Genomic DNA, 13,794 nt, shown 5'->3' on the forward strand with positions numbered 1-13,794 from the left:
GTCACATAAACTCCTTTATATAAAAGCCTGTTTTAAAGGACTTTATAAACAAAGCCACATATGCAGCTTTCAAAATTAAAAACCAATAAAGAGAATATAAAAATTAAATAGTGGCTTTCCAAGGCAATTTCCACACAAAGCCTGAGTTGGCAGAAAAGAAAAGCTGGTTATGGGGAGACTGCTTCTCCCTATGTCTCCCTCTGTCTCTCATGAATGAATAAATAAAATCATAGATAGATAGGAAGGAGGGAAGGAGGGAAGGAGGGAAGGAGGGGGGGGGAGGGAGGGAGGGAGGGAAGGAAGGAAGAAAGGAAGGAAGGCAGGCAGGCAGGCAGGCAGGCAGGCAGGCAGGCAAGCTGGTTAAAACACACATTTTGCCAAAATGTTGAAGGTTAGGTGCAGGTGAGCAAGGGGCTAATTAAACCAGGAAAAGACAAGGTTACAGGCAGGCATGTCTGACAAGACTGAAGGTCATATAGCATGTAGGAGATCGAATGGGCCCTTAAGGTTTTCCAAATCAGTGAGCACAACCAGGAGAATCCACAGAGCAATGTGGTAAAATGATAGGCTTCCCAAGGCCTTGGGGTTCATGACACCCAGAAGTAAATACAAGGCTGCTGGTCTTTCTGGGGACAGCTGGGACAGTCCAACCATCCTCAGTATGGAAAGGACTAGACTGCTGGACCCACTAAGGCAGGACGCTGCAAACAAAATATATTCAATTCAAGATATAATCAGAGGACTGTTTTTACAATGTACTAGGAAAATAACCACATCGGGCCGGGGAGGGGCAGTTACCAGAGCTACTGGTTTCTTGTGGCCTCACGGCCTCATAAAACCTTTAATCTAATGATCATTTCCTCTTCTCCTCCTTATGCCAGCAGAACAGTCCCATCTATACAGACCCAAGTTCCAGGCAGATGATAAATTTAACTTGAGAATACTAAAGCAATTAATATAGATGTTTTTTGTGTTAATTTTTTACAAAGCACACAGGCTAGATAGACCTCCTTGTTGTTTAGACCTTTTTGGACATGTGAATAACAAAAGGGAAAAATAAGTCTTCACCTCTGGAAAACCACACAGAAATGAAATAATTTTCACGTAAGCTCAATGATACTAGTTTGAGATAAATGTGAGTGAGAATTATGTTAAATGGCATGGACTTGCGGTTTGATTTGGGAGTGAAATGAAGCAGCACATATTCTAATCATCTCTCTAACATGAAATAGCCATTGGGGGTGGGTGGAGAGGAACTCAACCAAAGGGTCCATGTTCTCATTTTTTGTAAAATAAGGAAATCACTAAGGCTACTTTCATATAAAACTGAGAATAGGGATCCCTGGGTGGCGCAGCGGTTTGGCACCTGCCTTTGGCCCAGGGTGCGATCCTGGAGACCCGGGATCGAATCCCACATCGGGCTCCCGGTGCAGGGAGCCTGCTTCTCCCTCTGCCTGTGTCTCTGCCTCTCTCTCTCTCTCTGTGACTATCATAAATAAATAAAAATTTAAAAAAAAAACTGAGAATGAAGACAACATAAAAATATTAAGGGCAGAACCAGCAAATCTGTTCAAGGGAGGGTAAGTGAATATATTTTTTAAATCAAAGAATACATTTCATTTTTATCTGTATTTTTTCATTTTATGTAAATTCACAAAACAATTCCTCCTTTACGATTATGTGTAAGATACATGTTTATTGTAGATTAACTACAAGAGATATTTAAGCAACCAGAAGGTATGTGTAATTAATAAGTCAAGACAATGCAGAATATGAATGGCAAAAACTGGAGAGCTAACTACATCAAGGGACAGATGAAATCATTTTGATACCAAGTAGCCAGAAAGAAAGTACAAGGATTTGCAAGCCAGACACTCAAAGAGAAAATATCCAAGAGAGTTGAAAGAATGGGAGAATGGAGGCAAGAGAATAGAGAGAACTCTGCAGAATAGTGTGTTTGCTAACATGCCTCCTAAATTAATGTACGTCATAGGGCAATGAGAGACAGGAAGGGCTAAGCAAAGTCCATTTTGTCCAGAACATGGAAATGGAAGAGCTGGAACCAATAGGTCGTGGAGAAAAGCAGTGAAAGAATGGCCGCAGAAGTGATCCGAAGGCAACTGGGAAGGCCTTGACTGCCAACTTAGGGAGCTGGACATCACCTGCAGGTTAGTCATTATTATCTTTGGTGGCTCATGGGACTCTGGTGGCCACAAGTTACACGGCATTCCAAGGGGCATGTACCCACTGAACTCAAGGCCTTCAAGTTAAAAAAAAAAAAAAAAAAAAAACACAGGGCAGCTCCAGTGGTGCAGCGGTTTATCACCGCTTGCAGCCCGGGATGTGATCCTGGAGACCTGGGATGGAGTCCCACGTTGGGCTCCCCGCATGGAGCCTACTTCTCCCTCTGCCTGTGTCTCTGCCCCACCCCCTCTCATGAATAAATAAATAAAATTTAACAAAACAAAACAAAACACAAAACCCTATGGAGAACTACTAAAAGCTTCTGGGACAAGCAGCACTCTCAGGAAGTCCTGCATCAGGGAGACAAACAGGGTGGTGTTTTGTAGATATAGTGACTGTCAAGCAGGGGGACCTGATGAAGAACCACTGTAAAAACTCAGAGCCGCAATGATCTGGGTCAGAAATTAGGGTGCCCAAAGGAGGAAGGGGGAGGAAGGGCACATATAAGAGCCATTAGCAGGATAAACTGGATCTGAGGAAGAGGAGAAAGGTGATGGAATAGGTTCTGACTCTAAGTGACAGCGAAATCTCTAACATCGGGAATTGAAACGGAGACTCGACAGTTTCAAGTGGCAGCAGCATATCCGGTCAGAGAGCAGAGTAAAAGATACACTTATAAACCACAAAACACCTTGCATTGTTTAACTTTTCACAAATATGACTTAATTTCAACCTCTCAACAATCACAAACCTCTTCAGAGCCCATGGCCTTCCTTGAAATCCCCACTCAGTACCATGTACCTCATGAGCACTCAAATATTTTTGGAATGCGTAGAAAAACAGCTCCCCTGAGGCAGAGGCCTAATTACACTTTATTCCTTTCCTGTCCAGACTCTGTAATAAAAAACAATGTCTGCCCTTTAGGACTGCAGTAAGACATATAAATTTGTCTAAAATATTACAGGGGTGTGGTAAACCAACTAACTTATAGGATGCCGGGGCTGAAGCCAAATCTACTCCAAGGAGATTCCACACTAGCATCACACCCCCAAGGCTGGAGGAAAATGGGCCATGACCAAAGCAGCAATCTTGATGAGACAGTTCCGGGAGCATCTGAGGAATCCAGGAGAGGCAGAAAAGGCTGGCAGGGAGCAGACGTGGAGTGAGCTCTGTTCTTAGAAGTACCAGCAAGATTTCCAGCCAATAAACATAATGTACTGTAACCCAGTCTATCATCAACATATGAAAGCATTGTGGCAATTAAAGTGATTAAAGTAGCAAAAGATCAGCTAGGTGTTTAACTGTGCTGTTGAAATCAAGTCAATCCCACCTATATAAAATTATTTTAAAGCTTTCATGACTACTCCTGATTTTCCTCTGCTGAATACCATGTCTGGCTTACACCTCCTACTTTCCAAATCTGGCCTCTAATCATGTATAAAATCAAACGCCTTTCCTTACCAGATGAAGACAGGCCTAAATCTAGTTTCTATACTCCTTTATCATCGCATGGTTGTGTAAAACCACAAAGGTCAAAAGGGAATTTAGCTCCGTCTTTTGGTTTATCACAAAGAAAAGTCAAGTCTTGTCACAGGGGTTCTGTTTGCTCCCATTTTAGGCAGAGATTAGATCTCTTCATATGATAACTGAAGTCCTATAGTTATGGTACTACCATAATTACTACCTCAAACACAGGATAAATGTGACAAGACATTTATAATTAGGGTCTTTTGGTTATGCCCTCCTGCCTCTTGGCATTTGTTTGTAAAGGAACCACTTTACTGTAAGGGTTTCAAGCAGCCCTGGTTTGTGCCGTGGACCAGAGGGCCAACATAAGGAATCTGTCAATTAGGTTTTTGTGTGTGTGTGCGCGTGCGCACGCGCGCGCGTGTGTGTTTGTCAATTAGGTTAACATGAGATTGAAAATGGGCAAATGAAAGCTTCAGATCCACACACTCCTTATTCTTTGGGCCCAAAGGGCCCAATTCTCTTTTATTACAGGAGAAGGAGATGAGGCTCAGAGAAGTTAAGTGAAAGGCAATGCTGGAAGGAGATCCAACTGAGGCCTGAAGGTCTCTGCTTGAAACCCCAGTCAACATCCTGACCTAATACTCACTGTAGTTATATGGAAGGGTAACAGGAGAACTTGATGAAAAAAAAAAAAAGGTAAAAAAAAAAAGTCTTAGAAATCACATAATACACACATATATTTTTTACCCCACTTTGGGCAAAGACAGAATTCTAAGGAAAAAAAAAATCTGACTACTTACCTATCAGACTAGCAAAAAATCGAGGCTGTGAGGAAACAGGCACTCTCATATATTGTTGGTGGAAATGTAAAAATAGTATATATAATCCCTATGGGGGAATATAGTAACAGCTAGAAAAAGCATATATATCTTTAAACCAAATCCAATTTTCATGGAATCTAACCCAAAGGTCACCAGCAAAAATATAAAATGTCTCATATATAGGATGATATTGTGCCTTTATCAATAATAGCAAAAGACTAGAAACAATCCAAAAGTGCATCAATGGCTATAAAAAGAATGGAGGAAGAAGCAATCTCTAGGATATATTGTTCAGTGAAAAAAAAAATCAAGGTATGGAATAGTATAAATAATATGATGTCTCTTCTGTAATAGCTGTAGGTGGGGAATATATACATGTATGTATATATACATACTTATATAGATTTGTATGTATTTGCTTATCTTGGCAAAATAAACACAGGAAGAATAGACTTCTCTGAATGTATCTTGTTTATCATTTTGACTTTGGAAATATGTTTTACATATTCAAAATACAGTGGTAAATAAAAATCACTATGACTTGAACACATAATAAAATAATCTATATATCAAACTGATAATGATGAGAGAAAATAATTATTTCAAGTGATCTCAGAAAATGATTTTTTTCTTTTGTTCTAAGGACAAATAAAGCAGCAAAGAAATCCTAAACTACATGCAATAAACTGAGTAGTTATACTGGTATTATTTTGAAACTCTATGTATTGCAGGATAATGAAAATAAGTAATTAAATTATTGTCTATAGGAGTCAAGATTTTCAGCATATGTGAATGATATTCAGGTATAAAATGAAAGAAGTAAAAACCATGTAATGTTAAATTTGAATTAAAAGTACTAACATGGGGACACTGGGCTCAGTGTTTGAGTGTCTGCCTTCGGCTCAGGGCATGATCCCAGATCTGGGGATCGAGTCCCGCACTGGGCTCCTTACCGGGAGCCTGCTTCTCCCTCTGCCTGTGTCTCTGCCTCTCTCTCTGAGTCTCTCATTAATGAATAAATATAATCTTAAAAAAAAAAAAAAAGTACTAACATGGACTCATGATTTTTCTTCTTAGAAGAACATACTTCCTGGCTCTGTCCACTGTAAAGGCTTAGAAGCAACAACACCCCAGCAGAAATGGATGCTCCCAGCAATCAGATCTTGGTTTTTTTAAATCCATTTCCCACTGAAAGGAACCATGGCCAGTTGGCCTTGAGGACTGACTGGTGAACCAGGGATCCTCTCAGTGGGAAATTTCAAAAGCAATCTGAGGAACAGCAGATTCCAAGTCTGGGACAGAAAAAAACACACAGAGAGGTCTGGGACATCTTGATGTCACCAGTAAGTGAGGAAACTACCAGAGAATAATATCAAAAGGACATAGAAGCCAGTCTAGACAGGCTCCCATAAACCAAAGAAAGAACATCTGATCATAAAAAGGGTAATAACATGTAATTGATTAAAATTCAAGAGAGAAGAAAAAACTTCTCTGGATACCCTGGAAGTAACTCGGGCACTAATATCTTGCCCTGAAGATTAAAAGAAAAAAAATTAAATATGTATAGTGCTTTTCCTATGTGATCTATATTTCAAAGTTACTAAATAACTCTAGAGGGTAAGTTCATCTTTATAAAAACATTTCATCTCATCAAATGTAGACGTAACGATGGAACTGGAAAATCACCGTTTTGCACTTTCTACTGAAATGTTTACTTCAGGCTAAGATCATAATGGATAAAATCCCCAGATAAAAGGCTGGCAGAGAACTCTGCAACTGGAGGGACCAGGCTGCTGTTATCTGAACCCACTGATCATCATGGTATCATGAAAGACAGAAGAGTCAGACACTGTGTGTCTCTTGATATGAGTCCACAGTATCACTTAAGAGATACCCTTGCCAAAAAGGGAGAACCAGAATCTAGGCAAGCTTCGAGTGCAGACTTTCATTTTTCAAAATAACGGAGAAAGAGCAACGAAGTCGGGTTTTCTGACTCTCAGCCAGTGAATAAATCTTTCCACTATAACACTCCTTACCTCTCTGATCCCTTGAACCAAACAAAACCTAAAATTTTAACTCCAGTGTTCAAAGAGCACCCGACTCTCTCTCTCTAAAGCATTCAGAAATGCCCTTAATTTAAAATCTGTCGGCAACTTTAAGAATCCTGCAATATCCAGTATAAACAGTGGCGCTCCTGTATCTGAAAGACCGCATGCAAACTTTATTTAAATGACTGGGTAACAGCAGAACTTAAAGGAATCTTATGAATAAATCCTTTGGTAAAGTGAGTGGCCTAAGTTCCAAATTTATTTCTGCTCTTCAGATGTTTACTTTCAGCAGCCTGCCCTTGCCAAGTGTTAAAATGGCTGTAGTTTTCTAAGGAAAGGTCAAGGCAACCTCTAGCTGCCAGACTGACAGACAACACCAATGTGAAAGGTTGAGGGTATAATCACCTCAATGACTGAGCGCTGGAGAGCAGGTCTTCCTCCTCAAGGCCAATGATACTTGAGGTACCAGATGGTTTCATTTTTCAACTGTGGTCCAAAGAGAGGGTTGAGTTGGGCCAGAATTGCAATCAGCCAACTAAGAGAATGAATGGGGGAGGAAAAGCAACAATACAAAGTGTGAACTCATGTTGGAACAGGACCATTTTCAATCAGGGTGAAAATGGGTGCTTTAGTAACATTTAAATCCTTCCATACCCTTAGGTTCATAAAACACACAGTGCTAATGGGAGTGTATCTCATAACCCATGTTTCACAAAGCACACCCTGCTTTCCTTTCAATTCGTAGTGACAAAGCAGTGACAAAGCAGTGACACTTCATCAGTTGTCTTCACTCTCATTATCTTAATTCCAAAGTATCCAAGATTTCCTGCATTCATGTGAATCTTTATCTCAGAATATCTTTACCTAATCTCAATTTAGCATCATCACAACTTTCAAGCTCAGGAAGAATGGGTGTTTATCTTCTCCAAATGCTAAGGCCCACAACTGACAGGACACACCCATTTTTAATGGCAGAGCCAAGGTTAAATTTCAGCCCATCATCTTCCAATTAGGCTGTAACAGGTGAGTTCCCCTTCTCTAATCACCATCACTGCTAAAATATGTAACATATCTTTTGGACCCAGTGGAGCTGAACCAAACAGGTATTTAATTCCCCCAGCTTACTTGAGAATCTAAGCAACAGTGCATTCCTCTGTACTATCCCCATGCTAATTGTGGAGGAAGTACAGTGGTGTTACATACTACCTCAAGGTTAGAAGTTAAAAAGCACACGGTCGAAATTGTCTTTTAAAATTTTCTTCTACAGCTTGCAAAGTTCTGAATAAATGGCTTTGTGTCTGACACAGCGATACATATATCTAGCAAAGTCTGAGAATCACTAAGCTTAAGACCAAAGCAAAGAACAAAAAAGAAGATAATACACAAATGTCTAGGTATTCAAACTATTCCATGTTTTACTTATTAAACAAATATTTAATGAGCACCTACTAGGTTCCAGCCCCAAGGATACAGAAGAGAAAATGAAATGTCACTACCTTCACAAAGCTTACATAACATAATGTCAGGCAAGAAATAAAGTAGGATGAAGGAATAGAGAATGATGGAGGTAGCCAGGGACGGCCTCTCTAAGGAAGTAACATTTGAGAGAGACCAGAATGAAGCAGAATATACACTGCTTTTCACTTTCCTATAATACATACAAAGTGATTAGAGAATCTCTCTCTCTCATTTTGCAGGGATAGGATATGGTAGACAAGCCTAGCCTCCACTGACTAATCTGGGAGAATGGATTTTAGTAACATAATCTGATGCAGCTAGCCTCTCTGCATGGAATAGAGGTTACTGCTTTCCAAGGAAAAGGAGAGAGATTGCTACAGGAGACTCCTCCTAAAATTTTAGCACTTTAAATTCCCCTGTGAGAGGGGAACTAGCCCAACCCAACCAGCCTGCTATTTGGGTCTACCTCTTTCCTTTCAGTTGCTGTCATTTTTAAAACTCTTCCAAAGGATCAAAAAGCCAATTCTGGGCAGCCCAGGGGCGCAGCGGTTTAGCGCTGCCTGCAGCCCAGGGTGTGATCCTGGAGACCCTGGATCGAATCTCGCGTCAGGCTCTCTGCACGGAGCCTGCTTCTCCCTCTGCCTGTGTCTCTGCCTCTCATTCTCTCTCTGTGTCTCTATGAATAAATAAAATCTTAAAAAAAAAAAAAAAAAAAAGCCAATTCTGATCACCAACGACAAGACCAGACTGCTGGAGAATCTGCCAGCACTGCACCCGAAGCTCACACCTACCTACTGAAACAAATGTACCCGCCCTGCCACCCCACCCCACTGAAGGTGGTTTTGTGACAGGAAACATGATACCTGAGGAAATCAGGCCAAAACAGATACCCCAGGCTGACTCACTTTATAAACAAAAAGCTAATTCAGATGAGATGCTCTGATCTGTCCTTAGAATGAGAGAGTATTAAACAACAAACAAAATACCAAGACTTGTAGTTGAGGTCACATCTATCTGTCGCTGCAAAACAAAGAAAGGATAGCACAGGCAGCCACACTGAAAAGCTCTGTGACTGCAGTGAACATTAATGGTGCAGAGCTAAGAGTCATGGAAAATTCCACTCAGACCCAGGACTTCCCCAAACCCAGCAGGCAATAGAGGCTGACTGTAAAAACAGTCGTTCATCCTTTCGTAAAAGACTGAAATCACTGGCCAATGCTTAGAAGGATAGATAAAAAAAATATGCTAGTACCGAAACTGGTCTGGCTCTTTTTTCATTAAAAATGTATGGCGCATAAAATAAAAGCACAATCTCCCAGCACTTTGTATGACGTTGTATCAGTGCTTCTCAATCCTGGCTGCACGTTATCATCATCTAGGGAGCTTTAAAAAACACGGATGCTCTACTTCATATACAATCGTTCTTTTAATTCTCCCACAACACAGTTAAGGAGACCAAGGCAGAGAGGCTAAATGGTTTGCCTGGGGTCCCAATACTAATGAGGTGGTAGTATTTCCTGAACCAGAAATCAGGTTAGACTAACGTCCCCCTTACAAAAGTTATCTTCTGAAATATTTTTTTAATGGACAACATTTCAGAAGGCATCCATCTAACTAAATCTAATCTCTCTGGGAGTTAAGGAAATAAAGAATCCATCTGGTGACTGTTGATGAAGTCCATCACAAGCCTTTGTTACCTGAGGTAAAGAAAAAATATCCTAAGTGAAGAACGAAGTCCACTTTGCTTGTTCAGATCAGGATTCAGAAACTCCCTAAAATTTAATTTTATATACTACTCTTAATGTTTCAAATCAAGTAAAACATCTCACTTAAAGCAAACCAAAAAACCAAACGAAACCAACAGACTACAGTTCGAGAAATTCCTTGGGAAAAAGCCCACATCAGTTCACTTGAGATTTCATGGAGGAATTTCCCCCTCTAACCAGATGAGCTCTGTGCCTGCCCTTTTGACTACCGCCTGACTTAAAATTTCGCTTTAAAGCTGATAAACACAGTGGAAAACTGAAAGAAAAAAAATCCACTCAGAATTGATGGAAGTGGGTGGAGGAAGAGATCATATTCCAATGAATCTATTACTTCATGTGTCCAAGAAAAGAGAACTAAGGGTACCCTTTACACTTGCCCAAACTGTTCCACATGTCTCCATAACCTGAAGGCCAGCCTGATAACCATCTGAAATTATTCAAACTACTGAGGCAGCTATGGTGTGGTAATGTTTCAGAGAACTACAAGGCTGGAATGGACAAGAGATCAAGTCCATGTTCCTCACTTTAATGAAGAAGAAACTAAGTGCTAGGAAGCTTAATACCCTACAGAGAATCAGTGATAAAGTTGGAAGAGGAATCCACTGGACTCATCCAGTGGGCCTGATGAGTCCCATTACATCAGGCTGCTTCCATAGCACCTTAAGGGCAAAACAAATCAAGCAGCCCTGGAGCTCCTAATTAATTCCACAACCATTTACGAATGCCATGCTCCATGTCAGATTCTGAGTATGCAAAGAGAAACTGATGAAGGGGCCAACCCTTGAGGGCCTCATGAGCTTGTGAGACACAAAGCGAGGTTAGCAGCAAAGTGTGCTTTAAATAACATACGCATGGGAGCTTTCATTCTACAAACACTCCCTGCCCACTTATCATGAGCTCGGCTCTTGGTTATTTGAATCCTCCAAGCACAAAATACACCCTCCCCACAAAAAAGGCTGTATCTAGATCTCTCAAATATTGTTTTTTTTTTTTTTTTTTTTTTTTTATGAGAACAGGGAACAAAGGAATGGTTACTTCTTGGTGACGCACAGATCAAGTGGCTGTTTGGCTTCCTGTTGGAACAGGTAAGTACACCTAGGACTTCTTTTCTTATCCACTGTCCCTCCAGTGAGGGCCACGATAGGAGTGATCTCTATCAGTGGGTTCCTGAAGAAAGAGCAGAGATGTAGGGGAGCAATTGGCTTATTTATACTGAGATGACCTCTGTCATATTCCCTTATCTCAATCAAATGACACAAATTCTTTCAAAGGCAGCAATGTTATTAGAACTACAAAATATGGCCTTCACCAATGGATGAATGGATGAATAAAGAGATTTTATGTATATATATCTTTATGTATATATATTCCAACAATACAATATTGGAATAATAATTATTAATATTTAATATTAGTAATTATTAATTCCAATAATACTGGGATATTATTCAGCCATAAAAAAGAATGAGAGCTTGCCAGTTGTGAATGGACCTCGAGTTCATTGTGCTAAGTGAAATGAGTCAGGGAAAGATAAATGCTATATGATCTCTCTTATAAGTTTTATACATAAAAAAACAAGCTCATAGACAACAGAGAACAGACTGGTGGTTGCCAGAGGCAGGGTGTAGGGGATGGAAGAGATGGATGAATTGTGTGTTTTTGTTTTAGTTTAAATAAACTGAATTTTAAAAATGAAAGCTTTTATTACTGTAGAGAGGAAGTAAAAAAATATCAGATTCAGTATCAGGCAAGATTGGATTTCATATCCAGCTACACCAAGTGACTCCAGGAGTGGAGTGACTCCAGGCAAGTGACCCCTTACAAACTAAGGGGCAGTTTCCCCTTTTGTAAAATGAAGATAATAACCTCTGTCTTAAGATGTTATGAATTAAACAGATAATACATTAAAGTGCTCTGTGTAGTAGCTGACAACTAGATGCTCAATAAATACTAGTTATTTCTTCTCTGTGAGACAGCCACAGAATGAAATACAACCTATTTACTTTACAAAGGAGTTTCTCATGTAACACTGGGTCATTCGCCTTTCCACCTCCTCTCCGCCCCCAGCACTCTGTGGTAGGCAGAATTCTAAGAGGTTTCCCCAAGATTCCCATCTCCTGGTGTACACACCCTGAGTATGATGGGATAGTCACTCCCGAGATTAGATTGTGTTAGGCTCTACTGTTGGCTTTAAGGGAAATTATCCTGAGTGACCTGACCTAATCAGGTGAGTTCTTTTTTTTTTTTTTTTTTAAATTTTTTTTAAATTTTTATTTATTTATGATAGTCACAGAGAGAGAGAGATAGAGGCAGAGACACAGGCGGAGGAAGAAGCAGGCCCCATGCACCGGGAGCCCGACGTGGGACTCGATCCCGGGTCTCCAGGATCGCGCCCTGGGCCAAAGGCAGGCGCCAAACCGCTGCGCCACCCAGGGATCCCCATCAGGTGAGTTCTTAAAAGGGATGGGACTCTCCCTAATAAAAGACGTTTGGAGTGTATGTATCACATGTATTTATTGCCAATCAGCTCTGAAGACACTCTTTAATACGTGCTCTCTGTAATAAGCAAATGAATTGCTTTCTCTCCTTTACAGTGAACGTGACGTTCAGCTTTTTTAGTAGAGGGAGCTGGAGGGACATTGCGGGCGTGGGCTGGAAGTTGGTGGAGTTGGTGTGAGAATATTCTGTGGAGCCTGTACATACTCAGGCCTGGAACACAGTCACACTTTGATCTGGTAACCTCAGCCTGGAAAAAACCTTTCTGCAGTCCTCCTGACAAGGAAACCAGAACCCTTGCAAGGCCTACAATGCTCTGAAGGCCTCCCACTTGTACTGGCACAGGGAATCCTGCCACAGACTGCCCACTCTCCCACCTGTACTCTAGTGGGTAGCCCATTGCTTGCCCACCAACTCCAGACCAACTCCAGCCTGGCCAAGCCAATGAATTTCTCTGCTATCTGATGCGCTGAACCACACTTTCTCCAACAAAGTCTGATTGCCTTCCAACTTTTGTCTTTCCTTGGGTACTCTCCCTCAGCCCTAGGGTACCATAGTTTCCTTATATCTCATAGTCAGTCTTGTGTTGTAGTTAATAGTAATTATGTTAAACTTCCCCTGTTCAACCTACTGTGTGGTTTCTATCTCCTAACTGAACCCAGATTATTACAGGATGAGAAAGATTTGACACAAAGAGGGGATATTCTCTTTTGTTGGCTTTGAAGATGCAAGGGCCACATGGCAAAGAATGTGACCTCCAGGAGCTGAGAGCAGTCACCAACTAACAGCCAGTAAGGAAAAGGGACCTCAGTCTGACAACCAATTCAAAGGAACTGAATTCTGCCACAGCCACAGGAGCTTAGAAAAGGGCACCATGCTCCAGATGAGAAGGCACAAACTCATTTCCATTAATGTTGTCCCAAACCTCTCTCTAGTTGGACCCTTTCACTACCATAGGAATATGCCCTATTTTTGTCAGCTCTACACTTGAAATAAACTGAAATAAAGTTTCTTTTCTCGGGATCCCTCGGTGGCGCAGCGGTTTGGTGCCTGCCTTTGGCCCAGGGCGTGATCCTGGAGACCCGGGATCAAGTCCCACGTCGGACTCCCGGTGCATGGAGCCTGCTTCTCCCTCTGCCTGTGTCTCTGCCTCTCTCTCTCTCTCTCTCTCTCCGTGACTATCATAAATAAATTTAAAAAAAAATTTTTAAATAAATAAATAAATTTCTATACCAGGATTTCCAGTTCAAAGTCTGTAACAACTCCCTATCTCCCAAATCATAAAGGAAAATATTATAAAGTCAAAGTAAGAAAAGTTTACTTTTTCATATAGCAAATGATAATATCCTGGGCCTACATTTCTCTCCCAATATAAACAGTCAAGATAGCCAACTATTTAAAACATATCCAAGATAGACATGTAAGCAGTTCTCAGACCAAAAAACTTTGAAGTGAAGGGGAGTACCTAGAGAGGAAAATGAAGTGATTATAGGTTGCTTTCTACACCTTGAGAGTACAGGCTAAACCAGATGAACTTTTACTTTCAGACAC

At 40.8% G+C, this 13,794-nt stretch overlaps 1 protein-coding gene across 2 annotated transcripts in view; it reads right to left on the reverse strand.

Annotated features, from left to right (window-relative positions):
- ATP6V0E1 (ATPase H+ transporting V0 subunit e1) overlaps positions 1-13,794 on the reverse strand; it is a 32,567-nt gene that overhangs the window by 857 nt on the left and 17,916 nt on the right. The window contains exon 3 of one of the 2 annotated variants that reach the window (XM_026007044.2): positions 6,929-7,058. In XM_026007044.2, coding sequence (XP_025862829.1) covers positions 6,965-7,058 — 94 coding nt within the window. In that variant the 3' untranslated portion in view covers positions 6,929-6,964. Of the gene's footprint in view, positions 1-6,928; positions 7,059-10,763; positions 10,915-13,794 lie in introns of those variants that run through there. The other variant, XM_072756580.1, reaches the window with a different exon arrangement.

This window comes from Vulpes vulpes, chromosome 4 (genome assembly GCF_048418805.1).
Source record: "Vulpes vulpes isolate BD-2025 chromosome 4, VulVul3, whole genome shotgun sequence".
NCBI classification, from domain to species: domain Eukaryota; kingdom Metazoa; phylum Chordata; class Mammalia; order Carnivora; family Canidae; genus Vulpes; species Vulpes vulpes.